Source organism: Ptychodera flava, chromosome 17 (assembly GCF_041260155.1).
Source record: "Ptychodera flava strain L36383 chromosome 17, AS_Pfla_20210202, whole genome shotgun sequence".
Taxonomy (NCBI): Eukaryota; Metazoa; Hemichordata; class Enteropneusta; family Ptychoderidae; genus Ptychodera; species Ptychodera flava.
In genome coordinates this window covers 9676884-9704858 of record NC_091944.1, presented here as the reverse complement: position 1 = coordinate 9704858, position 27975 = coordinate 9676884, and the positions used below count along the sequence as shown (strand labels likewise).

Genomic DNA, 27975 nt, shown 5'->3' with positions numbered 1-27975 from the left:
CTGTAGCAATGTAATAGCCCCCTCCCCCCCCCCCTCACCGGCACTGTCATAGGAAGGGTATATGTATACTTACGTATGAACATGAAAAGGTTGAGAAAACGTAGACTTTTTAACCCTGATTTTTGACTGTAACACAACGTTTGATCCAAAATAAGCAGTTTTGATTGTAGGATTTGTTCAAAAATGTACCCTTCTGGCCCAATACTCATTGAACGTGTGATTGTAGCGTTTTTGCTTTGTAAATTGTAGTTTGTACTTTGTACAAAACGCCAATTACCAAATTACCAATTACCAAATGTCAAGGACTTGAAGGTTTTATTATGCTTATTCAAAGATGCACATTACCTTCATGGTTGTGCAATAATAGGAAAACAACCTGCTATAAACGTTTTGCTCACACTAAATACTCCAATGGTCTGTTGGGTTTATGAACTTGATATCTGCTTAGCCCTTCACCCCGGCCACTTCTGTTACAGCCACGGGGTTTGTTTTTCCCGTGTGCCATACTTCATATTGCATAATTCATATCCATCCAAATTTTTCCTCTTAGAAGCAGAATTCCATGGACGTTGTATGTACTTTCGTCCACGCTGTTGCTTAATGTGTCACTTGGTTCTGAAGTCGGTTTTGCAATTATTTGACACAGTTATGATGCCAACGATCACTCCTGAAATTTTTTTGCCACCAGCAAGAACTGTATGATGATGCACCAAAATCAAAGAAGGCCACCTCGATGATGAATTCTCACCGGTGAGAATGGAAATTCTCACTAAGTATAGCGAGAATTGAAATTCACTGGCGAGAATCATCAAGACTCGCCGTTCATTGGCGAGAATCATAAAGACTCCGAACGGCGAGTCTTGATGATTCTCGCCAGTGAATTTCAATTCTCGCTGTACTTAGTGAGAATTTCCATTCTCACCGGTGAGAATTTGTTCTCACACTTGATTCTCGCCAAGGAGTGCATTTCTCACCAATCTCCAGTGGAGATTAAAATTTTCTCACCGACAGCGGTGAGAATAAGAACAGATTCTCACTGATTGCGAGAGAGCGTCAGTTTCTCGCTCTAGTCACGCACTTTTTCCCTATAGTGCTCGATGATGTCTTTCATCGCTGCCATTCCATCATTCATGGGGTGCAAGTTCCAAGGAATGAATATATGCTATTTGGGTTTTCACAGTAAGCACGTGGGAAGCACAGTGCAGTCCTTGTGGCCCCTTGCATGTTAGCTCTGAACATGAAAACTCTGAAAACTGCCCCTTTTCATTTAAAAACCCTCTGCTTCAAAACCTAATAAATTATGTAGATGTTTGCTGTCATAGTTGTGCGTACCTCAACCAAAGAGTCTGTACAAATGCAATATGTCATACCAGATGTTGTCATTTGAGGCAATCGACGACAATATGGAAGTTCGAGTTTGTCCTGATCCCTACATACACAAGGTTTAGAAAGAATAATACACCAGTCCGATAACACAGGCTGATGCACCGTTCAAGCATGGACCAAGGCTGCACTGCAAAATTTAAATACAATTGATTGAAGCAACAGCAGTATCGAGTAGTAAGACTTACCCCGCTCTTACTTGTGCAAGAAGGAAAATGTTGCACGAAGTTACACTACACTATAAATAACAGGGACTGGTTTGCATAATTCACAAAATCTCTGTCTTTTTATTGTGTTCAAAGTGTCTTGTATTTATTGCACGGTCTAAAACCATTTTGTAGCTCTGCACACTGAAACCTCTTCACGCATGGGTCCACCCATCCCTTTGAAAACAACAGGAATGTACAAAAATAATGATGATGAATGGGTTAAAATGACAAAGCCACAAATGGAACAGCCAGATTCTAGACTTACTGTCGATAGTTTCTGATCTATAACTATCTTTAAAAGCTTTCAAATCGGCCAATGAATTTCGGCAGAATTTTAGACACCGCAAGTATAAATAAGGCTAAGCATGAGGTTTTTTTGAACATTTTTGAACATTCTCAATAATTTTTTAAATATGGCAGGAATAGGATTAAAATTGTACGAAATTACAAAGTAGATATTTGCCATTTCGAAACACAGTGTTTGTTTCATGGCTGACCAAATCCATGCCCGGGACTCTGAAGGAGTATGTCAAGTATCACTGTATAAAATATCAGGGGATTTTGAGCAAATTCGAGTGGCTTAATCTTTTTCAAAACATGCTGTGCTAACTGCAACCATGCGTCTGCTTGGTTTTGCATCATCGGGTCAATTAATGAACAAAAACTCTTATTTTCGTGGATTTGACAAATTTTCCTTAGCAACCGTTGCCTAGATACTTGAATCTTTCGGTATCGCCTTAAGATAGAACGCGCCTCGGGGACAGATATTCTGTCGTTCAAACTTTATCAATTTTCTTCTGATCTACCACTTGTGGGGGATCATTTTAAAGCTCTTGATGAAAGAAAGGTTTTCACCTTCTTAGTTTTTTCGAAAATCGAAAAATTTTATTTTTTCCCAAAGAGTTAACACAGGGATGGCGGCCATTTTGAATTTCAAAAAATGGAAATCTTAGGTAATTTGTCTATCTAGTACCAAATTTTGCACGGTGTCCCCTTATGTTTATTCTTGCTTTGGTAAGAGAATGGTAGAAAGTTTCATTGAGGAAAGTTTGAGAAAAAATTGAAGTCTGTCACTCTCGATGCACGTACTACCTTACAGGCCTCCGGGCCATATGCAAATGACGAACCGCTATTGTTCTCATTGCTGCACTCCTGTTCGCGCTTACAATAATCTGATGACATTTCCCCCATCATGGGGGCTTTAAAGGATGATGCGCCTCGGGGACAGGTATTCCGACTATCAAATTTGACAATTCTTTTCAGTCTGATCTACCATTTGTGGGGACTCATTTTAAAGCTCTTGGAGTGAGGAAAATTTTCAGTCTTTGTTTTTCGAAAATTGCAAATTCTATTTTTCTCCCTAGAGTTAACTCAGGGATGGCAACCATTTTGAATTTCAACAGTCGGTAAATATTGGGTAATTTGTTTATCCAATTTGGACGATGACGCCTTCTTTTAATTTTGATTTGGTAAGGGAATGGCTGAAACTTTCTATGGGGAAAATTGAGCAAAAGTTTGGAGTCTTTCACTTTCGATGTACATAATATCTTAACATTCCCATAGAGTGTAAAATAATTTACATTTTCCCATTGATACCAAGCGATTTTAATTTGTATAATAAACGCAAATGATCAACCTTGTCAAATACCTTTGAGAAATCAATAGGGGTATATCAAAAACATAACTGAAAAGTTTGAACAAGACTGGCAATATTGTGTCTCCTGAGAATTTGTAAAATTAATTTGGGATGGGCTATTTCCTCTTCTGTGATTGGAAAATTTATACGTATTCTGCTGGTTGCTTCCTCTTCAAGCATATCAGTATTGGCAAGGAAAGCACTAATCTCCTCATCGGATGAACTTGCATTATGGTTAGTAGAGACGTTATTGTAAAGTCTGTTAAATATAACGACCGTCAGATCCCGCTAATTTCAAGGCATCATGAAATTTGGATAATATTGGTATTTGGCAATCCATTCTTTGCTTCGTTGATAAGTGACGGAGGTGTTCCTAACAACAGATTCTGGTGGAATGATCCTCTACAGTTTTCCTTCAAACTGTAGTAGCCTACAGCATCAAATTATCTAACAAACAATCAGGTTAAAGATGGTATGCACCTCGAAAGTGAAAGACTTAAACTTTTGCTCTAACTTTCCTCAGGAATCTTTCAATCATTCTCTTTCAAAATCAAGCATAAAAACAAGAGGTCACCATGCAAATTTTTGTACTAGAGAAACAAATTACCCAAGATTTACCGATATTAGAAATTCAAAATGGCCGCCATCCCTGTGTTAACTCTATGGAGAAAAATAAACATTTTCGAATTTCGAAAAACTAAGCCAGTGAAAAGTTTTCTTTCACCAAGAGCTTTAAAATGAACCCCCACATGTGGTATATCAGAAGATAATTGTAAAAGTTTGAGAGTCCGAATGTCTGTCCCCAAGGTGTGTTCTGCCTTAAAGAAATATCCGCCAGGAATTATGTCTTTGTGCAATTTGAATAGGGATGCCTATTGTCCCTAGTTTCTAATCTACAACTATGTATGCTGCTTCCTTGTGTTGAATTAAGTCAGAAGGCGCCTCGGGGACAGATTTTCAGACTCTCAATTTTTCCAATACTTTCTGGTCTACCGCTTGTGAAAGCTCATTTCAAATCTTATGGAAAAAGAAAATTATTTTTTTGAAAATCAAAAATGTTATTTGTCCAATAGAGTTAAAGGTATCCTGTCACCCATTCCAATTTTGCCACAGTTACCACGGAAAATCTGACCAATCACAAATTTTAAGCGGGTGGCAGCTTTTTAAAAACAGCTCTCTCACATGGGCATTTTGAATACCAAGGAACGCCCCTTTGACCATATATGGGCATATTTAGATTACAGATGACTGTATACCTTTAACGCCAGGATGGCAGCCATTTTGAATTTCGAATATTGGTAAATGTTAGGGAGCATTCAGTTTTTACGGCCTGGGGGGCCGCCAAAATCTTGTCGCCAGTGTTCAAAAAAATATAGACCCCCCCCCCTGCTTTTTCGTGAAAAAAAGATGACCCCCCCTTTGTCAGATGAAAAAATTGATGACCCCCCCCCCCCTCGCTGAAAAATAACCAAAATTCATATGTCAAATTTACCCGCATGGTTTGGATTTGAACTCCGGTACGCGGCACACTTAATTTATTCGTGTAGCAATATTGTATAATGTATAAAGTAAACTTTATTGGAGTGGTTCCCAAAGGCAGCCCTCCGGTTAAGAGGGTCATGGGCCATTACGTAAAGTCAACTTTATTCTAGTGGGCCACCAAAGGTGGCCCGCCGGTAAAGAGGGTCGATCATGGCTATTGCATAAAGTAAACTTTACTGGACAGGGCTGCTGAAGGCGTGCGGCCATTAGATTGCCGTTGGGTATTACATAAAGTCAAATTATTGTAGTGGGCCGCCACGAGGCGGCCCGCCGGTAAAGAGGGTTGATCATGGCCATCACATGAAGTAAACCTAATTGGAGTGGGCCGCCAAAGGCGTCTGCCCGTTAAGAGGGTCATGGGTAATACATAATGTATATTTATTGTAGTGGGCCGCCAAAGGCAGCCCGCCGGTAAAGAGGGTCAATCATGGCCATGGCATAAAGTGAACTTTATTGTTGGTATTATGTTTTTGAAAATGTGGTGACCCCCCCCTTTCCTACCAGTGAAAAAGCGATGACCCCCCCCCCCCCCCCCTTGCGGATTCCAAAATTACGATGACCCCCCCCCCCCCCGCCGTAAAAACTGAACGGTCCCTTACGTAGTTTGTTTCTCTAGAACCTACATTTGCAACCTCTGATTCTTATTATTTATTTATTTGGTGAGAGAATGCTTGAAAGTTTCATCGAAGAAAATTTAAGCAAAGTTTAAATCTTTCACTCTACAGGCACATACCAGTACTACCTTAATGAGAATATTGTCAAAATAAAATAGTTAGGGAAACTGGAATGTTTAAACTTTGTGATTGAAACTGAAAACAATAAGGTCATGTTCATGTATTTTTGTTGTACACATTTATGACAGGCAATATCCATTAGCCATATTGTGATCCAGTTGAGTAAAAATACCATACACAGTGGAGTGGAGCCAATGTACATGAAAATACTCACACTTATTTAACTCTCACTTCAATTTTGATAATACCATTTATTGCACTCAATGATATGTTGAAAAATAGTGAAAATATACATTCATTGGAAAATAGTAAAAATATACTATCAATATTGATTGTGAAATTTGCAATATTAACATCTCTTGGATTTAAAACCTGTTCAACCTCACTTTCCAGTAAACAAGTCCACAAACACAATAAATGCGTGGAAAGGGAAGGTATAACAAGATCCAAGAATATGTCTTCACATATCAAGATTAGCATTATTTTACATTATGTAAACCATATTCATGACTGTCAGACCTTCCGCCGACTCCTCAAATATGTTGTAAATATGTTGACCTTAAAGGGATACAGTTGAAGGAGCTGCACTCAAAGATCATATGGGACCCATATGACCAATGTAAACACTCTATCCAAGGTACGATGGTGATTGATGGAAGTAAAAATATGTCTGTCATAATCTACGTTGCATAATTTAAATGTTGCAGCCAATATGTAACAGGTCTGACCTGAGAGCGATGGCTAATTTTTGTGTTTGATGAATGATATTTTGGCCATTGAGGTTGAATTGCTGTCAATTGTTTGCCAGAATAACATTTATAGATTATTATAGCAATTTAACTCGGAAATGCCAAGTTCACTAACGAAAATTATTTAAAACTGGTAAATTACATGATTCCGATCAGTTTATTGTAACAAGGGCGGGAACAGAGGCAGTCTAATGTAAAACACGTACTTGATATTCCCGTCGGTAGCTCTCAAGCACATGATTTTTAATTTCTCACGTGAGTTGGACCGTTCGTTCTCGCTAGAGTTGGCTTGTTTCAAAATGGCGGCGCCTCGTGCTTAGTGATGACTGAACCAGGCTTTCAAAAGTGATCGAAAATAGTCATTTTGAACCAAATTTCCCACTTTCTTTAGAACAGAGAGATTCTTTTGTCGGAAATACACATTGTCGAATAGGATTTGTGGTAGATGATATCTTTAATTTCACGCAATCTGTGTAAAAGTATTCAAAATGCCTCCATTGAAGTGCTCTGTTTTCAAACTCGTAGGTATATAGAGATTCCATTCTAAATTTTGTGTACACGCATTAGTCTTAATGCTCGCTTCACGAGCGTCTTTTGGCCGCTCTCACTGAGCTCGCTATGATGATGAGGTGCATCTAGATATCATGCATGAAATACATTGTTTGTAAACAAGAAACTTGCACAGGTGCAGTTCCGACAACTGTTTCCCTTTAAAATTGTTCATTTACAATTGCAAAAGTGTTGGCTCACGATGGAATTCCTTTTCAGCAGCTTGTGTAATAATCATTTCAGGCCTTTACCATACATCAACCCGATTCAGTTGCCGTGAACTTCATTCACATTCCTAAATTTCGGTCTTTTACAGGTTTAAAACATTTCTCTTAAAAGTTCCGTTCATGGTGACTAAATCATGGTTGTGGTCCAATTAAAGTCAACAAATTTTAATTCACTTGAGATCACATGATTGAGTTCATAGTTTAAAGGTCATGATGAATGCTCCATGTCTACTTTGAATGTAAAAAAAATGGACAGCATGTATATGGGAAAAATTCAATGCAAGTACAGAACTTGCAAAGTGGTGTTCTCTGTTTCTCTCTCACAGTTTTGCCCTGTCAGACTGCAACAACGGTTTATAGTACTTGTGATATGATTCATGGACCTGGAGACAAAGGATAAAATAGGTGCAGTTTACCTTCAAATAATTCAATGTACTGCAAACATAGTAAAATTTCTATAAAAAAGGCACGATCTGACAAAACAGCATAAAAAGAAACTCACAAGGTACAGGACATGCTTCTTTTTGTGTTCCATCTCATTTTTTGCCAAACTGCAGGTGGTGGTGACGCCCAGGTTCATAAAGGCTACACTACTGTCACTGATGACTTATCATTTCAAGGTGCATAAATTCAAATATTTTTTGACGATAGTGCATTAACCTGTTTATCCCCAATCCCAGTAAACAGGTCCATAGGCAGTATTGACATCAATAGGTTTGGGCCTCATCATGGTGATGAAAGGGTTAAATAATCACGTTTTTACCAGCTGTGGTAATGAAGTACCCTGACCCTTAGACACCCACTCTGATACCCGGTCATCATTAACAAAAAAAGAAAGTAATTCATATTTCTCAACACTGGTGGCGCCCTTACCTCCTGCTTGTTCACTGGTGACTGTTTTGCCGATTCATACAGGTGTTCATACACTCGTCCGTCATATCTACCAAGTACAGAGCCAAGTATTGCATCAGGAACATCAAATGCATCCACTATGGCCACAGCATTTGGTCGGATAGTTGCCAAGAGCGATGCCGTGAAGTCACTCACCATGGAAACCTGATCTCCTGACAGATAACCATCCTTATAGAGAAACAGTAAGACACAGTCAAGCTTACAAAGTTGTGAATAATCTTGCAATTAAGAGAATGTATACTCATTATATTTTCTTGGCAAATTATTCCTCTAAATCTGATTACAACTGTATGAATCGTTGAACTCAAGATCTAGGGAGATAAATTACTGGGTAAAAGAACAACAGCAGTAATTTTTGATAATATTTTCATAATTTTTGATCTATGAATATATTTCTTATTCTCCTTCCAAACATATGTTAAAAGCAGAAGAATAAGCCCCATCAGTACAAATCATTGTGTAAATATGTGATGTTATGTTGACAAATGAATTAGTCCAGAGTGAAAATAAGTTAAAATTCAGCAAAAGCATGGGACAAAACAGACATGCAGTCTGTTTTGACAGGTTGAAAACTTAAACACTTTGAAAACTTAAACACCTTTGGGAGTGAAAGAAGACGCTGCAGTTTACAGACAGAGCAAGATTTTTCTTTGTTCCTGTTTAACATTTAGAACAGAAATTGTAGCTTTTGATTATACATCATTAGGGGACGACTGCATTAACTTACATGGTACCTGAAACCCGAGTCCTTGCCTGAGCAACTCGGGTGACAAACAGAAGATTTTTAATCCCTCAAGGTGTGAATGTTCCATTGTTATGTTTATCTAATCCAGCTGGTGCCATTGTAGTGCCATTGTAGGAAAGGCATGTCTGTGAAATTGATCCTCTAGGGAAGTAGGGTATTCCTAAGTTAATGGAGCCTTCCCGTAATGTGTACAACAGAAAGAGCTTGATAGTTCAGATAACCAATGAGAAGTTGATATCATCCCAACATCTTGAGAACAAATTCATGAACCCCAACATGACCTTACAACTTATTTTGTTGATACAAATCAACCAATTTGATTGAAAACTGTATGAATCAACCTTATTACCTGCATTCTGGAGTCAATTGGCAATGTAAAGTATTTTCAGGTGAAAATGTAACCTCTTTCTTACAAAAAAAATATTGACTTGAATTTTTTATTTCTTCCATTATCTGGCGGGCTAGCAGGCCATATACAGGATCAGATACCCATCACCCAATGCCACATTGGGCAATGAGGGGTAAAGTGCCTTGCTCAAGGGGACAACACCAACACCTCAGACTCAGTATCCTCTGATCGTGAGTCTGGCTCTCCGACCACAACATATAAGACTAAAATTTATCATTCCTAAATCTTGGGTCTGGTACTGTACCTTACCCACTGGTATTGTACCTTACTCACTGGTACTGTACCTTACCCACTTGTATTGTACCTTACCCACTGGTACTGTACCTTACCCACTGGTACTGGTACCTTACCCAACGGTACTGTACCTTACCCACTGGTACTGTACCTTGCCCACTGGTATTGTACCTACCCACTGGTACTGTACCTTACCCACTGGTACTGTACCTTACCCCCTGGTATTGTACCTTACCCAACGGTACTGTACCTTACCCACTGGTACTGTACCTTACCCACTGGTACTGTACCTTAACCAACGGTACTGTACCTTACCCACTGGTACTGTACCTTACCCACTGGTATTGTACCTTACCCAACGGTACTGTACCTTACCCACTGCAGTACTGTACCTTACCCACTGGTATTGTACCTTACTCACTGGGGCCATGATGAATTGCTATATGCATTAAAATTATCACAATGACTGATCACTTTAGGAGCCATGAGAATGGTCCATTTCATTTTTTTGATAGTTTTCCAACTATTTTTGACTTTTATTAGTGTCTCTTCATTATCTGAAAATAGGATCAAAATACTGATAGCGGCAAAAAATTGCCGAGTGTGAAAATAGACAACTGATGAAATATCCGTGTGACAACGGTGATTTTGCTAGGGGCGCTGAGCAGGTAAATGTTACCAGGGTACCCCTTTGCATGTCAATGCAATTAAATAGGGGGACAGTGGAAATGTCACCAGGGTCACCAAATCATTTACCAGTATTCCCCAACCTTAGCAAAAACACTGGACAAAACTAAACAAACATTGAGTTCCTAAGTCCCGACAGTTAAAGCTCCATAAGCTGTATCTTTTGGCTAGAATTCATTTGTAAATAATAAACAATGATCACTACACACATACAAGCTGTGTTGACAAAAAGAATACCCGAAATTTCAGCATGACAAACGGATTAGGATCAGACACGGTAGTTGATATACAGAAGAAGAATACTGAAAAACTTGCCACAAGTTACAGCTTATGCCCTTCAATCTGTGGAAAAGTTGGTTTCAACTATATACTGGAAAAAGGTAAATGCCTTACATGTAGGAAGTCTCCGGAATGTTCTTGAATGCCGGACAAGGCATACAACTGACACAGGGATTTCAAGACGGCTCTGGCGGACTCCGAAGTATCCATGGTTCTGATGCCATCAACAAAACTTCTTACAACAAACAGATGACAATGAGCCTGTTCAAAGCAATGGTCAAATATACATCATTATATCCTAGTAAAAGTAATTTACCAATTCTGGATTACAGTACTAAGCAACTGATTGATCTCTAGCATTTAGTGTTGATGTTAGCAGTCAATAACTTTACTGTATATTGTTACAGAATTTTTATTTTCTCTTTAACAGGAAAAATCAAATAAATTGCACTTATGCTTTCTTGTATCAGTAAAACACAACAATTGCACATTTTTCAGAGCCAAGCATTCCTGACTTTTAACATCTATATAACACTTTGTTTATTTGGCTTCTTATAACATACAAATAGCAGAAAATAAAATATAGCAAGTATTAACATTTTCTGTTCAATGCATGAAATGTAACACAGTGTACTTTTCTCCACTAAGTCAGTTGTGTCCTTGAATACAAGATCAAAAATTTACTTCTGCAAAACAAGTATTTCCTTTTCATTCAGATAAATTTGATTCTACAAATAGTAAAGCAGTAACATACTGAACAGCAGACCAACAGACTATATTCCTTTGATATAAACAAAATTCAAGATCAGCTAATTATTGAAGCTAAAATGTGCCTCAAATATTTATAATAATTTTCTTTCTTCTGTTCATATGGCTCATTTTGAAGTTCTTGGACTTTCATTTTTGCAAACATTGAAAATTTGTTTTTCCCAAAAGAATTGAGAGATGGATGGCAGCCATTTTGAATTTCAAATGTCGCTCCCTAAATGGCAGGCTATCAGTTTCTTTAGTAGTAATATGGGTATATTGTAAAGATGTTTTCATGATTTTGAAAGATGGTTTAAAGTTTTCTGGGAGAATTTTTTTTGGCAAATGAAGTCTTCCAGTTTTGACTGCGTACAACCAAAGTAATGTACCTTAGCAGCCTTTATGAGCGATAGGTGAGTGTTGTTCCAGGCTTCATGTTGTGCGCTTCCTGACATGATCTGATTCTGCAATTTTTCGGCTGCCATGGTGACCAACCTTTAAGCAAACGACAACAAAAGCAGTCGTTTCAAACACAGCATGGCACACCAATCAATATTGATTTTGTAACATTTTCTGTTTAAACATACTTCTACGCTACGTAATAAAGGTATAAACATGCATTTTCATGAAAAAATCAGGTTTCATACAAATACTGGTTAAAACATTGTTAAGTGCATATTTCTCTTCCAATTTATCTTGTCAAAAATGTGTATTGGCAAGTTCATTACATTAATTTATGAAAATTATCAAAACTTAATTTTTCATTTGCTTGTCACCTTATCTTCTTCTGTCTTTGACCTTGGAATTCTGATCATTCCCTGGGTGTAGGTCTGACCCTACCAGGGAAAACAGCATGAGCATACCCAAATTTGGTTGATAGAAGGATTAAAACCATGTTCATGATCAACTCTTGTGGGAGAACAGTCCAATGACGATCAGAGAAATCCAAAGCATGGTAGTTAAACGGAACAATAGGGCTGTTGATGTCACTGTCTCATTAATACAAAAAAATAAATATTTGTCCGCATTTTTAGATCATGCTTTTGAAAATTATGCATGCAAGAATGACATAAATACATTTAAGTAGCTGACTGCCAGCGTAACAATGAATACTACAAAACATATTCACGACTCAAGAGTACAAGCTGCAAAAAACAGCTATAAACAGTGCATATAGTAACAAACTAAAACTGTTAACAGGGCTATTTTTAGTCCAGTGTACTCTATAGAATTGTTATGTGATGTTTTAGCAAGGGGCAGTCTTGTTGAAAAAACTGTCGGTTATACTGGGGGTGTGGGTGCGGAATGTCATACCTCTGACATCTGTGCTTGTAGGCATCAAGTAATAGACTCAAATCATGTAGGTCGGCTTGGCTTTTGACAGACCACTGATGCTGCCTTTCTTCTGTCATGTACGACACCAAACTGGGCAACTTCTGCCCAGCCATCGCTTGACTCACACATTTCATCAGATACCTTCAGAGACAGAGAAGTGAAAACATAAAGATGGCAGTGACATTGACATTGAGGTAAAGGTTGAATCCATGGCCATCTTACCATTGATTTAACCCATAAAATACAAGCAAAATTGCAATCAAGTTCAGTAAATTCAAAAAACAACTAAGTCATGTGCTTTGGCTAATTAAATATATGTAACATCTTAAACCAGCATGCATGGTCAAGTGTAAGAAGGCACGTACAAAAATAAGTGCATGTAGATAGATACTGATAGATACTGTTTATGCTATGGAAAAACCCATTTTTAACTGATACATAAGCTTATATCCCAAATAATTGATTAATTCATTATTAATATTGTTGTTATTGTTGTTGTTGTTGTTGTTGTTGTTGTTATGATTGTTGTTACTGCTGCTGCTTTTGTTGTTGTTCATTTTCTTATGTTTATTTCAATTTCAGACTTTGAGTCCTCAGGAAAGAAACAGAAAAGAAATTCAAGACTGCTGATTTTGCAGTACAGTGGACTATGTCATGGAAAAAAGCTCATTCTTAGGTTTATTGCATTTGTACCACTGGTATTTGCACTGAAGTACAAATACCAAAAAAGCTTATGCTATAACTTTGTGCTGATTAGCATTTGTAACTGGGATTACTTTTCTTTGTAAACAACTAGTATTTTGAGCATGCAGTGTATTCTGCTGTCCCTGGACGAGCCAGGCGCTCATACGGTGATGGCCACGCAAGCCCCCTTGCAAAAACTCGGAGACTGGGTGTTTGCACTCTCTTGCCATTTAGTTTTGTCATAGTCTTACAGAATGTACAGCTGCGTCCTTCAGAAATTATCTTACTCCACAGTACCTATCTGACTAAAGATAGCGCAAAATTTTATTACAGGATAGCCATGGCGAAGAATTCTTTAGTCTTGGTCGGCGGATCTTTCAGATTTATTCATGCTGTAAACACTACATGTCTGTATATTGGTTGTCATCCCATCTATGCATCTGTATGCAAATCTCATGATCCACTCACTTCACATAACAGGAGAGAAAATAATCACCTGGCTACTTGCAAGTACAGTACTGTATTCTCGCCCTCTACTATAACAAGTGCTGTGGCCAGACCATACAGGTATGGCAGTCTACTGGCTTGCAAGAAGCCATGTCCTCCGCAGGCATGACGACAGGTCTCCACACCTTTATTGCAGGCGTCAGCACAGAAAGCCTTCAGTCCTGAGGAAATGCTGTGTAGCTGTGCAAAATAAAAGATGAAATCAGAGGTTGCTTGTGTCACAATCACAAAATCACAGACAAGGTCATGGAATCACTGATGTTTTATTGAATGAATACATTTGAAGTTTCTGCCTGAAACTCACATTTTCTTGCCTTGAATCTACTCTGAGCTCTACGGGTCGTGAAAATTTAGATTTTAGCCATACTTACATCTGCTAAAGACTCAAAATTGCCCACTTTAAATTCATCCTGAGCTCCGGTGTAGATGGCTTTCAGATTTCTGGCAGCAAGATAGAAGGCGTAGGTTGCAGCAACTATTGGGAACAGTTTGTACTGTTGAGATTGATAGTCAAGTATCTGCGGTTCCCCACCTCTGAAAGAAACACATAAAAACGATTACTTTTGTAACGTATTTATTGACACTACTAATGTCTCAGGCCAGGTGATATAGTATCATTACTATGCTAATCTTGAACTTAACTTACCTGTTAACACTGTTTTATTGCCAAAGCTAAGTTCCTTGTACAATATGACTGAAGAAAACAATGTCACAATCAACATTATCCTAGGGGGTCCAACTTTTATCAACTATGGGAGGCCCCCAAGAAAACTTAATTTTGTTTACCATGAAGATTTGGCATGGCGTTCTTCACATGTGCCCTGTGTATATCGTTCACACATTGTGCTTTCTATCTGCACTTTGTCAAGTGTATAAGATATCAAGTTGCTTACATACATGGTCCATAAACTTAAAGTCACTTAAAATTCAAGGAATTTTTCAACGACTTTTCCAGCAATTTTCAAGGCACGTACTGGACTTATTTCAACACACTCCTTATTGCTTCATTAGGTAGCGAAGGGTACTCCATAGTGTCAGTGGACTTTCTCTTGTTGGATAATCATATAAATTAAAGGTATACTTTCACCTGTTCCAATTTTGCCACAGTTACCATGGAAAAAGAAGATCTAACCAATCACAGATTTTAAGTGGGTGGCTGCTTTTTAAACAGCGCCCTCACATGGGCATTTTGAATACCAAGGAATGCCCCTTTGACCATATGGAGGCATCATGGACCAGTGGCTAGAGCAGTGGACTCACGATCAAAGGATGGTGAGTTCGAGCCCCGGCATGGCCATGGTGTTGTGTCCTTGAGCAAGGCACTTTATTCCTCATTGCTTCTCCCCACCCAGGAATGATGGGTACCCAGTAGGACAGAGGTTGTTATGTGTGCGTTTAGCTCTGCTGCGCTTATTGGCTGCACATGTGAGCTGTTGTTTGCTCCCCAGGGAGTTGAGTGGTATCATATTAGGTCCAGTGACCAGGGGTAATAATAATTGTAAAACGCCTTGATCACATGTACTTGTGGATATGTGCGATATATTAGAACCCAATATTATTATTATTATTATATATGGGCATATTTAAATTACAGGTGACTGTATACCTTTAATATACTCACCCTGGAGTCATCTCTGTCTGGTGTCTGACTGCACTGTATCTGACTGAAATCATGCATGCTTGCGACAACACTTTCGCAGCGCCCTCTGTGAAAGCAACCCTCATCAAAACCATGGAGGCATAGGTCATTCTGCTGTTCACTGGCTTGATGTATGAACCATCGCGTGTAACCTACAAAAGTGGTGATAGATCAGCTACCCGAGAACGATTTTGGTAATTGAAATTTTTTTGACAAAAAATGTGCTCCTCGATAAATTTCATTCTAGGAAAAAAAATTTGCTTAAAAAAGAATTCCGATCTTCCAATTGCAAGGGAGAACAAACTCATTTTGACCAGCTTATCTGCACAAGTCCTGAACTTTCAAACTTTACCTGCAACTTAATAAGTCAGGCAACCTTCAAATGTATGATAAAAACAAAGCAACCTACACACAATGACCACACCATCTTTGAAATATGCATTTCTTAGGCAAATATCATCATTTACACATAAACTTTCAAAATATACTTTACCTGAGCAAATTTCATCATCATATTTTCCCTTGGAATTCTGACATGATCTAACTTTAAAAAGCCATTGTCTAAGAACCCATCCAGTTTAGGACCAATATCTCCCAAAGTTACACCTGTTGTGACAGAAATACAATATTAATATCCATTTCTGCTAGAATCACCGTTTGCAAAAGCATGGCACCGAGAAACTGCACAGCAACACTTTTAGGCAAGAATATTGGTCTTTACTGGAAGGTATATAATGGAGGTTACAATGATTTCACCTTTTGAAAATAATCATCAAAATATGGCCAGAACTTCATGAGGTCACTGGCTCCCAAGTGCAATATATCATTGAATTATCAATGAATACACAGTCCCCATTGGTCATTGGAAGTATCTGATTTACATAAACTGCCGAAGATGTTTACATCACAGGTTTGGACAATGCAAAACTTATTACTTTATGAACCAGGTTGATATGCACATACATATCACGGTTAGCTCATTTGCTAAGTTTGAAAAGGTTAGATATAAATAATAGTTCTGGATATACCTGTACCATACACTTCCTTGTTCCAAGAATTGGTTCGCGTACATATATTTCTGAGCTATGGATATTTGATTCACAGACATCAGCAAATGTGTATGGCCCATGACATGGCAGTATGGTTATATCGCCATTTTGATACATTTGATAAACACTGGGGCTATCTCCATCATGAAAAAAATGAAGTTTCCTGAGGGGCTGTTCTGTTGTTTTTGAAACTTGACCCCCTAAGATTATATTTATTTGTGAAATTGTTAAAAGAGTGGGCTCAGTTTAATGTGCTCTAGAGTGAAAGATTCACCCATGTGTAGGTGCTACATAGGTTGCATAGTGCCATACAGGGCTGAATCTGTCAGTTTATCTTCACTCTTACAACTATTTGGTTCTAGAAGTGAAAGAACAAATTTAATCTTGGAGAAAGATATAGTGATCAGAGGTTATGAAACACAGTTGGAAAATAATGTCTATGTAACTGTTTCATGTTGAAAGTAAAACGGTCTTCACTTGTTCCCTTTTGACAATTTTTTGAAAGCGTTGCATTTTATTGACAGTAAGTTCCTGTTGTACTTCCTAAAGCATGTTGAAACACATCAACTTCATCACAAGGTCTACTGTCATGGCTGCTATAAATACGCCAGTATGGTATGGGAGTGTGTACATCTACATATTAAACTACTGTACCTGGTAGGGGTGTATGGTCCTTCATACTTCTCAACGGCACCATGAACTGATGAATTCCATGACACTCTCCTTTGGTGTAAAGCTGCGCCACAACAATGGCATGGCTTGATATGCGTCCCACTGAAGCAACAGAAAAAAATTTAAAATATTTGGTAATTTGGTAATTTTGGTAAAAGTCTCATATCAGAGGGACAGTAGCCATTATGATTTATTTTTACAGGAGCTGTAACTTTCGCCATACATCAACTGCAAGTTCTTGTTCTTCTCCACTAAGCATGTTGAAACTCCAATTACAATGTATTAATGACGGTATGTGTATGGGTAAAGGGTATTGGGGCACTACTCTGTTATTGCGTTTGAATTTTAATCCGGACCAGAAACAATGCTGTCTACACAGGTACAGTCTGAGTTGACAAGATCAATACTTCATACCTCAACATTGCGTTGGGAAATTGCACAACCAAACCTTTGTTGACATTTCAAAAATCATCAAAAGTTAAAGCTACTGTTCCTTTAATCCTTAGAGTGCTGTAATTTTTCCACCAACAATTTTAAGCAACAATTTTACAAATTTTTTCTATTAATTTTTCTGTAATTTTAGTTATAATTTTGGCCCAAACTGACATACATGTAACATTTCATTGGCTACAGTTTTTCATCAACATTTTGCCAAAAATCTGAAAATTGATGGGGTATACTTTATAAAGGCGACAAGATTGACTTTGGTGCTCAAAGGGTCAATGTTGACACAAAGCTGATCCAACATGAGATACAACCTACATCTAAATTAATATGGCCTCACTTTTAATTCGGCCTTATCAGAAAGGCAATCACTTGAAGGCCCTCGTAGATTGGTGATCAACTCAAACTCTACCTCACCATCCATACAATGCTTGCAATCAGTAGCTGAAATGCCTGTCTCAGTTTTAGAAAAAAAAAGTTACAAAACTCCATTAATTTAAAGGGCTGGCAGCTGTAACTTTGATTTTTTCACCTTTTTGGTTTTGTACATCAACAAAAAATTCTTGCTCTATTCCCCAAAGCTATTCAGCTTGTAAACATAGACTGTATACGATACAAACTTCTTCATAAAAAATAGGGCAAACAAAAAATCTCTAAGATTCATCATTGACTTACAATGTCCTGGCCACCATTTCATTGAAGTCAATGTGGGACTGTGCATCACAAATTCATCTGTTTTAGGATCAAAAGTTGCCGTTGTCTCAAGTCCCCGTAGAAATGTACCTGGAATAAAATGACAAAAGAAAGCCATTGCTACTAATGACAATGTTTTTATGATTAAGAGTATTGTAAAAATTTAACATAAACCAAAAAACTGGTTTTAAGTATTCGCTATCAAAATTAATTCCATCACAGTCCTTTGAGGGACTGTTCTTACATAAATGACATCTATGTTCTGGGCATACTGAAGCATAAAAGTTGAGAGGGCGATACTGGAGGATTCATCATAAACACAATTGCTAAAGTTGCTGATGATAAAATACTATTACATTATTCACTAAAGTTGGCAGTTTGTAGGCCAAGTTAGAAGCAAATTTTCATAAAATTTTGCATGTCTCATTGGCATGTTTCTGCTAGATATCAGGAGTTATCACATTTTCTTTATCCAGGGTATACCTGTTAGTGGTACAACAGTTTGTTTAATATACCACTCTTTCAGCATGTTTTAAGATTCTGACTAATATAGAGGCTATTCACCCCAATTCCCTTTAAACAGGTTCATAATCACCACTCGTAACAAAGGCTTGGCCAAACCATGGTGGTGAAGGCATGGTGCAAAGGTCATTGCAATATAGGGTAAGGGGGTTTAGCTCTATTTCATTTATCCTGAACAATAATACTCTTGTTTTTGTAGTTTAAATGGGCCGGGTTCGAGGCTGTGAATGGGACTGTCCCTGGATGAGGCACAAGGTACACTAACAAAATAGCAGGGCTATGCCATGGAATGTTTGTAATGTGTGATACTCATATCACTGTTAAGATTTTGCTATGAAATGTCTTCATGGGTCAGATTTTCAAACTTCAAGACTTTCATTTAAAGGATGGGGAGTGGTCTTATACTAAATGCAATGAGTTTTGATTGCCATATATGTTTTAATCATCCATAGTTCTACAGACAGGACTGACATCTCAAACACAGTTGATGTAAATAGTTGCCAACAAAAAGCAACATTGTCCTTTTGAGGTACAATGCACATCGATACTCTTTCACTTTTACAAAATTCTTTTGGCCAACCACTTGTGGGGGCTCATTTTGAAGCTTATGGAGTAAAAAAGATTTCACTGGCTTATTTTTGTGAAATTTGAAAATTTTTATTTTATACTGTAAAGATAATTTCAAGATGGCAGCCGTTTTTGAATTTTAAATATCAATAAATATTGGTTAATTTGTTTCTCTAGTACCAAAATTTGTACGGAGACCCCCAATTTCATTCTCTTGATTTTTAAAAAGAATGGTTGAAAGTTTGCTTGAGGAAAGTTGGAGCAAAAGTTTAGGTCTTCATTTTCAAGGTGTGAACTGACTTAAGCGAAGATAAAATGCATTCCATGGTAGTTACTGTTCGTACAGGATGGCCATAAAGCAGAAACTGACTTCGATGTGATGATTGTGGTGATTCATCGTTGGTAGAAATAGCAAATTCACATTTCGTTTTATCTTTATTCTGAAAAGACAACTTACTGTGGTATGCATGTTTGTGCTACAGATAAAATAATACAATGCCAGATGATTGGGGTCAGTATGCAACTTTCTTACTGTAACAAAGCTGGCTATTAGCTCATAGTACCAAGGGTACATTTACAAGTCTAAACACATCGCACATTTTTTTCGGCACAGCATATTGGTCAAAAGAAACAAAATTTTATGACTATTTCCAGTTACAAGAGTTTACAACCATCTCTGCCGTATGTGTCCTTTCCATGCTGTGAAAATTTTTCAATCAACAAAGGGAAAAAACAATAGAAAAGATGAGGGCATGCTTTATTCTTTATTATGAATCAGCAATATTCCTAGTAAAATGCACATTTGCTACAAATGGTTTGTTCTGTATTTATTTACATATCTTTTTTTTCACATGACCACACACACTGCCGTAGCATACACATAAACACTACTTGTATGAAATGATCTGATGCGTTGACCTGTCAGAGGATAATATGAATTGAATTGGTCAACAGTATGGGAGATACATTGAACACGGTGACATCAGGATGCCCCGAGTATCTCAGTGTGATGTCGACAGATTACTGTACACCTCTGACCAGATTAACACATGGAGCAGGTAGATTACAGCAGAGTATGAGCAAGTAATCAAGGGGTGCGAAATATTAAACAAACAACAAATCATGTTCACATCCACCCACATCCTCCTCCCGAGACTGAAAGATTTGTTGCTTGAGGGAGCGTAGAGAGCGCCCTCAAGTGATGGATCTTTCGGTCTACCTCCTCCCCCACCCCCGGTTTATTCTCTCATTCACCCTGTGCTATCAGCAGACTCACCATGGCCCAGCTCAGTCTGTGCATAGGTGCCAATAATTTTCAAATTATCTGCCAGTGGTAACCATTTCTTTTGCTGCTCTTCGGTCCCCTGGCCCAAGATGGAAGGCTTGAACATAAGATGGTGAACTAAGAACGCATGGTGAGGGAATGCTCCCCTGAAACAGAGCATAGTGGAAAAGTAACTACGTTTAGATTGAGAGGTCACATAACAAGCCAGTGAAGTTATTGTAAACATATTTTGCTGTGTGCTGTACATCACATTTATTTTTTTAAATTTCAAAATTCTTTTTCCACTGTCTGTGCTATATATTTGTCGAAATATTCGTTTCTCATATTGATCACTGAATTCACTTAACCCACAGACATCTGGTATGGATTCACCCAGTGCTCATGTACATGCATTTGAACAGCAGTTACATATGCAGGATACAGGATAGACCTTTACTGTACCACATAAATATGATAAATACCTCATGAGCTGTTAAGGTAGAATGCGCCTCGGGCACACATATTCGGACTCTCGAACTGTTACAATTCTTTTCTGATCTACCACTTATAGGGGCTCATTTCAAAGCTCTTGGTAAAATAAAATATTTTTACCATCTTAGTTTTTCAAAAATCAAAAATTTTATTTTGCTCCATAGAGTTAACACAGGGGTGGTGGTCATTTTTAATTTCAGATATTGATAAATCTGGCTTAATTTGTTTCTCTACTGCAAAAACTTGCACAGAGACTCCCAATTTTCTTTCATGAATTTGAAAGAGAATAAGTTGAAAGATTCCTTGAGGCAAGTTTGAGGAAAAGTTTGTCTTTCATTTCGCAGGCGCATCTTAACAGACCGTTTAGTCATGGCTACAAGCCTCCACATTGGTGACCAGCAAGAAGTTCTAATCTTTTTATTTCACTTAAGACATTAACCATTTCACCACCAGACAGTCATGCAGTTGCAACCGTATTGTTGCCAGTAGCGCGGGTGTAAATATAAACAGGCAATTAGGAGTGAAAGGATTGATAAATCCACAAATTTGGACAATTTCCTAAAAGCCTCAGTTCAGCCCTTCTCTTTGCAAAGAATGTGTTAAACCTCCACCTCAAAATTTCAAGAAGTCCTAGTGAGGTTTTAAACATGTGAAGAAGAGAAACACGTGAAAGAGAGAAGAAATGTGAGTTCCACAACCTGAAGTATTTCAGATCATCTTCATCGTGCAAGTTATATTGCTTGATCTTCTTTTCCAACAAAATGCTCAGCTTTGCACCCAAGTTAATCTGCTCATTCCTGGTCAGAAATGAAAAATCCTCATGCTTGAATGCTGGGTCATTGAGGACAAGCGACTCTGTATGAAATGAGAAAAAAACAGAAACTTTGAGCATAATTTATACATAAATTGAAATAAAAGATTATGTGTGTTTCCAATGGCATTTCACTGACAATCAACGTAGATAGGTCAAAGATTTTTATTTTTTTCATTTGTATGGCTAAGACATATAAAATACCATAAATTTAACTGTGAAAAAATGTCTAGAGTCAGTGGGTTTTTCTAGGGTCAGTTCAGTTGGGATACAGTTGGGATACCAGAAACACATTTTTATTTGGCTTAAGAAAAGTTTTGTCCTTTGGTCTCACCTGTACACATTCAATGTTCACATCACCCTGCATTCTCATAACTGCTTTGAGTGTTTTTACACAAAAGCAATAAAATGGAAAGCCACATTATTTAACAACTTAACTGCTAGACTTGATTTTCTCTTAGTTGCAGCGCAATTTGAAATTTAGACAAGAGAATAAAAACAACATTTAACTCTTACAGCTCAAGTTTAAGTTCAATGTCATAATAATGTTCAGCAAATGAGCTGGCTTTTATAGCATTCTTCGCTATAAAATTGACATTCTACAATATTGCTGCAAGAGAATGAAAAACACAACATATTGTAGTAGCATTCAACAAGAAAAGTTTGTGTTATTATGTTGATCAAGTCAATGGTTAGTGTTGTGTTATCACAGTTCATCAAACTTTGCTGCATGCTTAACTTGGACCGAAAGTCTAAAGGTGACTGAAAGGTTACACTGTACCACAGACAAGGAGAAAAAAATTCTCCATGTCTGTGATTGCACATTTGCGCATGTTGCATTGAATATCAAAAGTTCACAAAAAGGTTACTAGCTGGTGTACAGAATGAGTCGTAGACAGTCAGTGATAAAGCGGGTACAAGTTGATTTATACTATTATATTCTATTATTTTGCCAGCTAAAATCACCTGCACTGTTTGGTGGCTAATAAAACTACCGAGAGTTAGCTCGTAGCGGTTTGGTGGCGATGACCTCTGACCTGAGCTCCAAATCTACACAAGATTATGTAGTATACACGAATGTAAAGTTTGCGTCATCCTCATCCTCAGCCTCAGGTGACCTTTCTAGCTGATGCTGAAAATGACGCTACTCAGCGTCAGCTTCAGCGTCGTATCCGAAGATTGCCGAAGTGATGCTACCCGAGGACGGATAAATGATAAAATTCGCCCACAAGTTAAGAAAATAACAACTCCGTTCTTTCACAATATTCTTTTGAATCGTAAAACTGGTTCGCAGGTAATATTTTATCGTTAGAACATCTCATAAAGACTAGTTTTTTGTAGTGTTCGTAATTTTCAGTCCATGGTCTGTGGATGTGTTTGTTGGTGTCTATTAACTCTTGCGTTAAAATTTTTAAGAAAATTGTTGCAAAAATGCATACATGGTCCGAAATGTGTAAAAATTGACATCATGAGAGGCGATATTACTATCGTTTTTCGCTTATCATTCCATCAGACGCAGTCAGGAATAATCGGATTTGACGCCGGTGAAGCTGACGCTGTAGCGTCATCCTCATCCTCATTTTCGCGAGACCTCAGAGGCTGAGGCTGAAGATGAGGATGACGCCAACTTTATGCTCGTGTAGTATACCATGGTCCCTGGACTGTGAGTATACCTATCACAATTTGTTATGTTAAACAATATACCGGAGATAACAAAATACACATTTTCGATGAGTGAAATGCGGGGTCATAGCAGATCACATTGCTTACTGGCTGTGGGTCCAATGTCCATAGCTGTGGTGTTTTCGGACCGGATTTCTGACTTTTACGGGCCGGTTTTGACTTTGACATTTTTAACCCGGGTACAGTCAAAACCAGCCCGTAATGGTAAAAGGCAGAAATCCCGTCCGAAAACACCACAGCAATGGATCCACAGCCCCGCCCCACAGCTAATTCCTTAAAATGATAACATGGATTCAATATTGACCGGGATTTTATCCAGTCCGTTGGTCTAATTTACTGGCCAAACTCAGCTGAAGCTAGCAGCCAAGGCCTGGCTAGCTGGATAAGAAACGCTAGCACAAGCATGCGTAGTCGACTTCACAAGCACCTCAGCCCTGCCTGCGTGAGATGCCGTGGGTCTCCCACTAATAACGTCGGGAACACACATCATCGTACGCAGCATAGGCACCGCTGTAGTTGACAGCGCTTTTAGACTAGTATTACTACTACTCTTAGCTGTGGGTAGCCCTACGAGTATGGCGAGAGTGCCCGGCTTTGGCTACGCGGGAACGGTTCCCAGACACTTCTCACCAAAACCACTTCGCACCATACCATCTCGTCCCATGCCATTTCGCACCAAAACCACTTCGCACCAAAAACAACCTCGTACCAAAACCACTTCGCCCCGAAAGTCACGTTGCCCCACACCATTTCGCCCCAAAACAATGCCATTTTGCCCCAAACTTACCGCCAACCGGTAAAGCTGAAAACCACTACCATTGAAGTTTTCATCACCTTTTTCTATCATCCCAGGACTGAAATCTTGAAATTTTACACATTTCGAGGAAAATGACATCGTGCAATTCCGCGCACGGCACCTGAGTTGTAGCACTGAGTAGTTTGCGTGTTTATTCTTTTCTAATTCTACCGTTTATGGTTTCGTGCAACAATAAATTATTCGTGGTAGCCAAAATGTCCTGACATATTCATGGTTCCAAGTTGCAGGTAAAAACAACATTATGATACGTCGTGACATCGTTGTTTTAGGACGAGTTGACGGTACTATACTTTGGGCGAAGTGGTTTCAGTACGAGGTGGTACTTGGGGCGAAGTGGCGTAGGACGAGGGTAGTACTTGGGACGAGGTGGTTTTGGTGCGAAATGGTTTTGGCACGAAGGTGTGTGGGGCGAAGTGGTTTTGGTGCGAAGTGTCTGGACCCCGACCCCACGCCGATTGGACCCAAGTCAATTGACCCAATGCTAGCGATAGATATTATTTAATCATTTCACATTTTGTTGGTCAGCTAACGTCCAGTATCACTGACCGGCGTTCCTATGCCGATTGGACCCAAGTCAATTGGACCCCGTGATTGATCGCGAGTTTTACCAAATTATGAAGTCATACAATATATTCGATTTCGAGCAATGCTTTAATTTAGCATACGTAGTTTTATGTTTGGAGTTCGCTAGAAATTTATAAAGTCTTAGACGACCACCGTGTATCGGCCTTGGCTCCCAAGGCTGGCCACGCAAATGTACCATACGTACTGTACTTCACTGTTTAGACCTGCGGGCAGGGTTGTCGTAGACCTCCGAGTACTGTCCAAGTGAATTTCGTTGCACAAGTATATAAAGACTAGATACTGACTATGAAATACAAGTCTTGGTCATAGTGTTTTTGCTACGCGGCGCCACAGGTGTCCGGAGTTGCCGGTGTAGGCCTACATGCATAGAGAGAGATTGGAAGGTGTGACACGGTTTTGCCCTCCGGAATGAAAATGACAATAAAATACGGGGTTTACAGTCAAATAAAAGGTCTACACCGATATCGAAATACCTCTTGCCTTTAACGCTCAAGTTTCAAGAATGCAAACTAGCATTTAGTCTCGATATCGGCCAAAAACTCTCTGGTAGCCCCGTTCATCAGGCTGTTACGTACGGCAGCCATTTGGATAACTACATTCTTTCCCATAGTGCAGTGCGGGTTCATTTGCATTCCACATGAACCCGTGACCCCGCAACCGCTAAATTTAATGAGGCGCGTTTTGCCGGTCCCTGCCTGGCCAAGAATAAAAATATTGTGGCCCTGGTCGACAGCATTGCGTATTTTGGTCTCCATCGCAAGATTTCGACACATCTGCATAGACCACGACTCCTATTCCCGCGATCACGTTTGTTTTGATCGTGCAAGGTCATGATTCATCACTTTTGCGCGCTGAACCATGGGTAATTTGTCTCGTTCAAAAATGGCTAACGTACGTAACACCCTGAGGATGTACGTAACCAGGAATTCAGGGCCAAAAGAGATACTAAATAACGATTAACACGTCTCAGGGTTGGACATTAAACGTCAAAGGTATTTATCTGTCGGAGGAAGGTAGTTTTTTGACTGCATGTGTTGATATACATGGATTTTTATTGTCATTTTCATTCCGGAGGGCAAAACCGTGTCACACCTTCCAATCTCTCTCTATGCATGTACACCGGCAACTCCGGACACCTGTGCGCGGCGCAACCAAAGCCGAACACTCTAAGCTGTGGGTCCATAGCTGTCTTCAGACGGGATTCCTGCCTTCTACAGGCTGGTTTTGACTTTTACGATTTTAAAAGGCAGGCATCCACTCTGAAAACACCACAGCTATGGACCCACAGCTATACTACACTAAAACTAAAGCGCTGTCAACTGTGGCAGTACCTGTGGTACGCAGGGCTGTGAGCGACTGTTTACCCACCGATATAACGTCTTCTTCTCGTCTTTTCTCGTCCACCGTCTGTGACGTACGTTAAATCGATAGATTCGAAAGTTGCCTTTTCTCTCTCCCGCTGTAAATCTGGATTCATCTTACGACAAGAGTTGTGTTCCTGTTACCGAGAAAGGCTGGCAACAGTTTTCAAGCAAGATGTACACTGTCCCCTACACGTAACACTTTGTCCTTTGACCTTTGTCCCTAACGAAACTCCCCAAGTCAGTAGGCCTTTGGACCCAAACATGCTAATGCGCGATGTCCGTTACAACATGTACAAACAACTCTTGGGGTGGGAAGTGAAAGATTCTAATTTTTTTCTCCGAATGATCCCTCTAAAAACTTCAAAAAAATTAAGGAATCCCCTCGCAACTCAATTCTAAAGTATCCTCTTCAATATGACATTAAACTGGTCCAAGGTAATACATTACCAGGTCCATGGGACATTTGAGATTTACAAATTTAAGTAGGACCATCCTGAACCACTGATAGTTAGTGGTGGTACCAGGTGTCCGGAATGGGTAAGCGTACCCTGCTAGCTTGCTACACCCGTCAGGATTGGTCCCAAAATTGTCTGATATTGTATGAAATGATACAGTAGGCCTATATGAATCACTTTTATAAGTCAAAGCCGGGAATGCTGTCGCAAAGTATGTGAATTCAATCTACGTTTCGCCGAGGTGGTGATGAGATTGGCCTATACATTTCAACTTTTTGCAAAATACATATCATGTTTACTCGGGAAACAATATGATCACTGCGAAAGCTTATGAAACTAGGGGTCTTCAGCTCATCTGTCGGAAAATCTGTAAATTTTTTTTTGATCAATGTCTACGTTATCAACCGAAGCTTTTTTCCAGAGGATTTTTTTTACCACAAAACTTAATTTACGAGAAAGGATGATGCTGCTGGATTGGTTGATTCCAGCTAATCGGCGGCAGAAAACCATCGGAAATTATCACTGAAAAAATGTTTTACAAAGATAGGATGAAAATATTTAATAAAGCGACTAATGGAGAGGAAATTTAGGCTGCCGCAACTATCCTCAGGTCCCAAACTCATTTGCACAACTCCCCCCCCAAAAAAAAATCATCTAATTTCGCACTCTCCGCCACTCAGAATGAACAGTCTCCATCCCTCCAATTGTAAAAGACCAGCCCTAGCTGCATGCTCCCCTCCGACACTACGGCCAATACGCTATTGCATACATATGCCATTACCTACTTGTTTGTTGGCCGCGCGAACATTGTCTAGATGATATTGGCCGCTATTGACCGACGTTGAGAGATGCAAAGCAAGGAAGAAGTTCAAAAAGACCTCTGACCAGGCAATATTTAGGAGAAAGGACGGAAAATATGTTGCCCACAAAGAAAATTCTTAACAGTTTTATCGTGTTTTGTGTGTGTTTTGTTTTGTTGGTTTTGTTGTTTTTTTGTTTTTATTTGAAGATGTTTTATTTGCCCTATTTTCAATACTGTTAAGAAGAAAATGCTCTTTAGGCAAGATTTAGATCTACGCCGTCCCATCACCACAAAGCGTACAACATTTTAACCTTACCAGCATTCAAGATATATACCAAGGGGAAAAACTTGTAGAACCTGACGATGAAATGTGCAAAACATATATTATCGATCTCCGTCTTTCCGACCAAATCTTTAATTTCGCGGTACCTGTAAATGTTAAAATGCACGATTGCGTTCAAGGAGTTGGAGCCGGGGAGATTCATCTGGCCGAATACAGCTCAAGACAATCAAACAATATGTTTGAAATGTGAAAATCATCGCGAAAT

At 38.9% G+C, this 27975-nt stretch overlaps 1 protein-coding gene across 1 annotated transcript; it reads right to left on the bottom strand.

Moving 5' to 3' along the window:
• Positions 1-6509: 6509 nt before the first annotated feature.
• On the bottom strand, positions 6510-26381 carry LOC139115359 (peroxisomal acyl-coenzyme A oxidase 1-like). Its single transcript, XM_070677424.1, has 14 exons — positions 26175-26381; positions 21609-21765; positions 20431-20585; positions 18048-18155; positions 16911-17030; positions 15701-15813; positions 15190-15359; positions 13940-14102; positions 13558-13748; positions 12357-12518; positions 11432-11537; positions 10410-10556; positions 7903-8109; positions 6510-7412 (listed from the first exon to the last, which is right to left on the bottom strand). Exons 1-14 carry the CDS (start codon positions 26281-26283, stop codon positions 7350-7352), a joined length of 1971 nt encoding a protein of 656 aa, XP_070533525.1. The 5' UTR covers positions 26284-26381; the 3' UTR covers positions 6510-7349.
• Positions 26382-27975: the final 1594 nt, after the last annotated feature.

Excerpts from the sequence above, each read along its gene's own strand:
- LOC139115359 (XM_070677424.1), bottom strand. The coding sequence starts at position 26,283 with ATGAATCCAGATTTACAGCGGGAGAGAGAAAAGGCAACTTTCGAATCT. Across the intron at positions 17,031-18,047 it reads GAAATGGTGGCCAGGACATT|TGGGACGCATATCAAGCCAT; the intron begins GTAAGTCAATGA and ends CTGTTGCTTCAG. Across the intron at positions 12,519-13,557 it reads CTGTACTTGCAAGTAGCCAG|GTATCTGATGAAATGTGTGA; the intron begins GTGATTATTTTC and ends CTGTCTCTGAAG.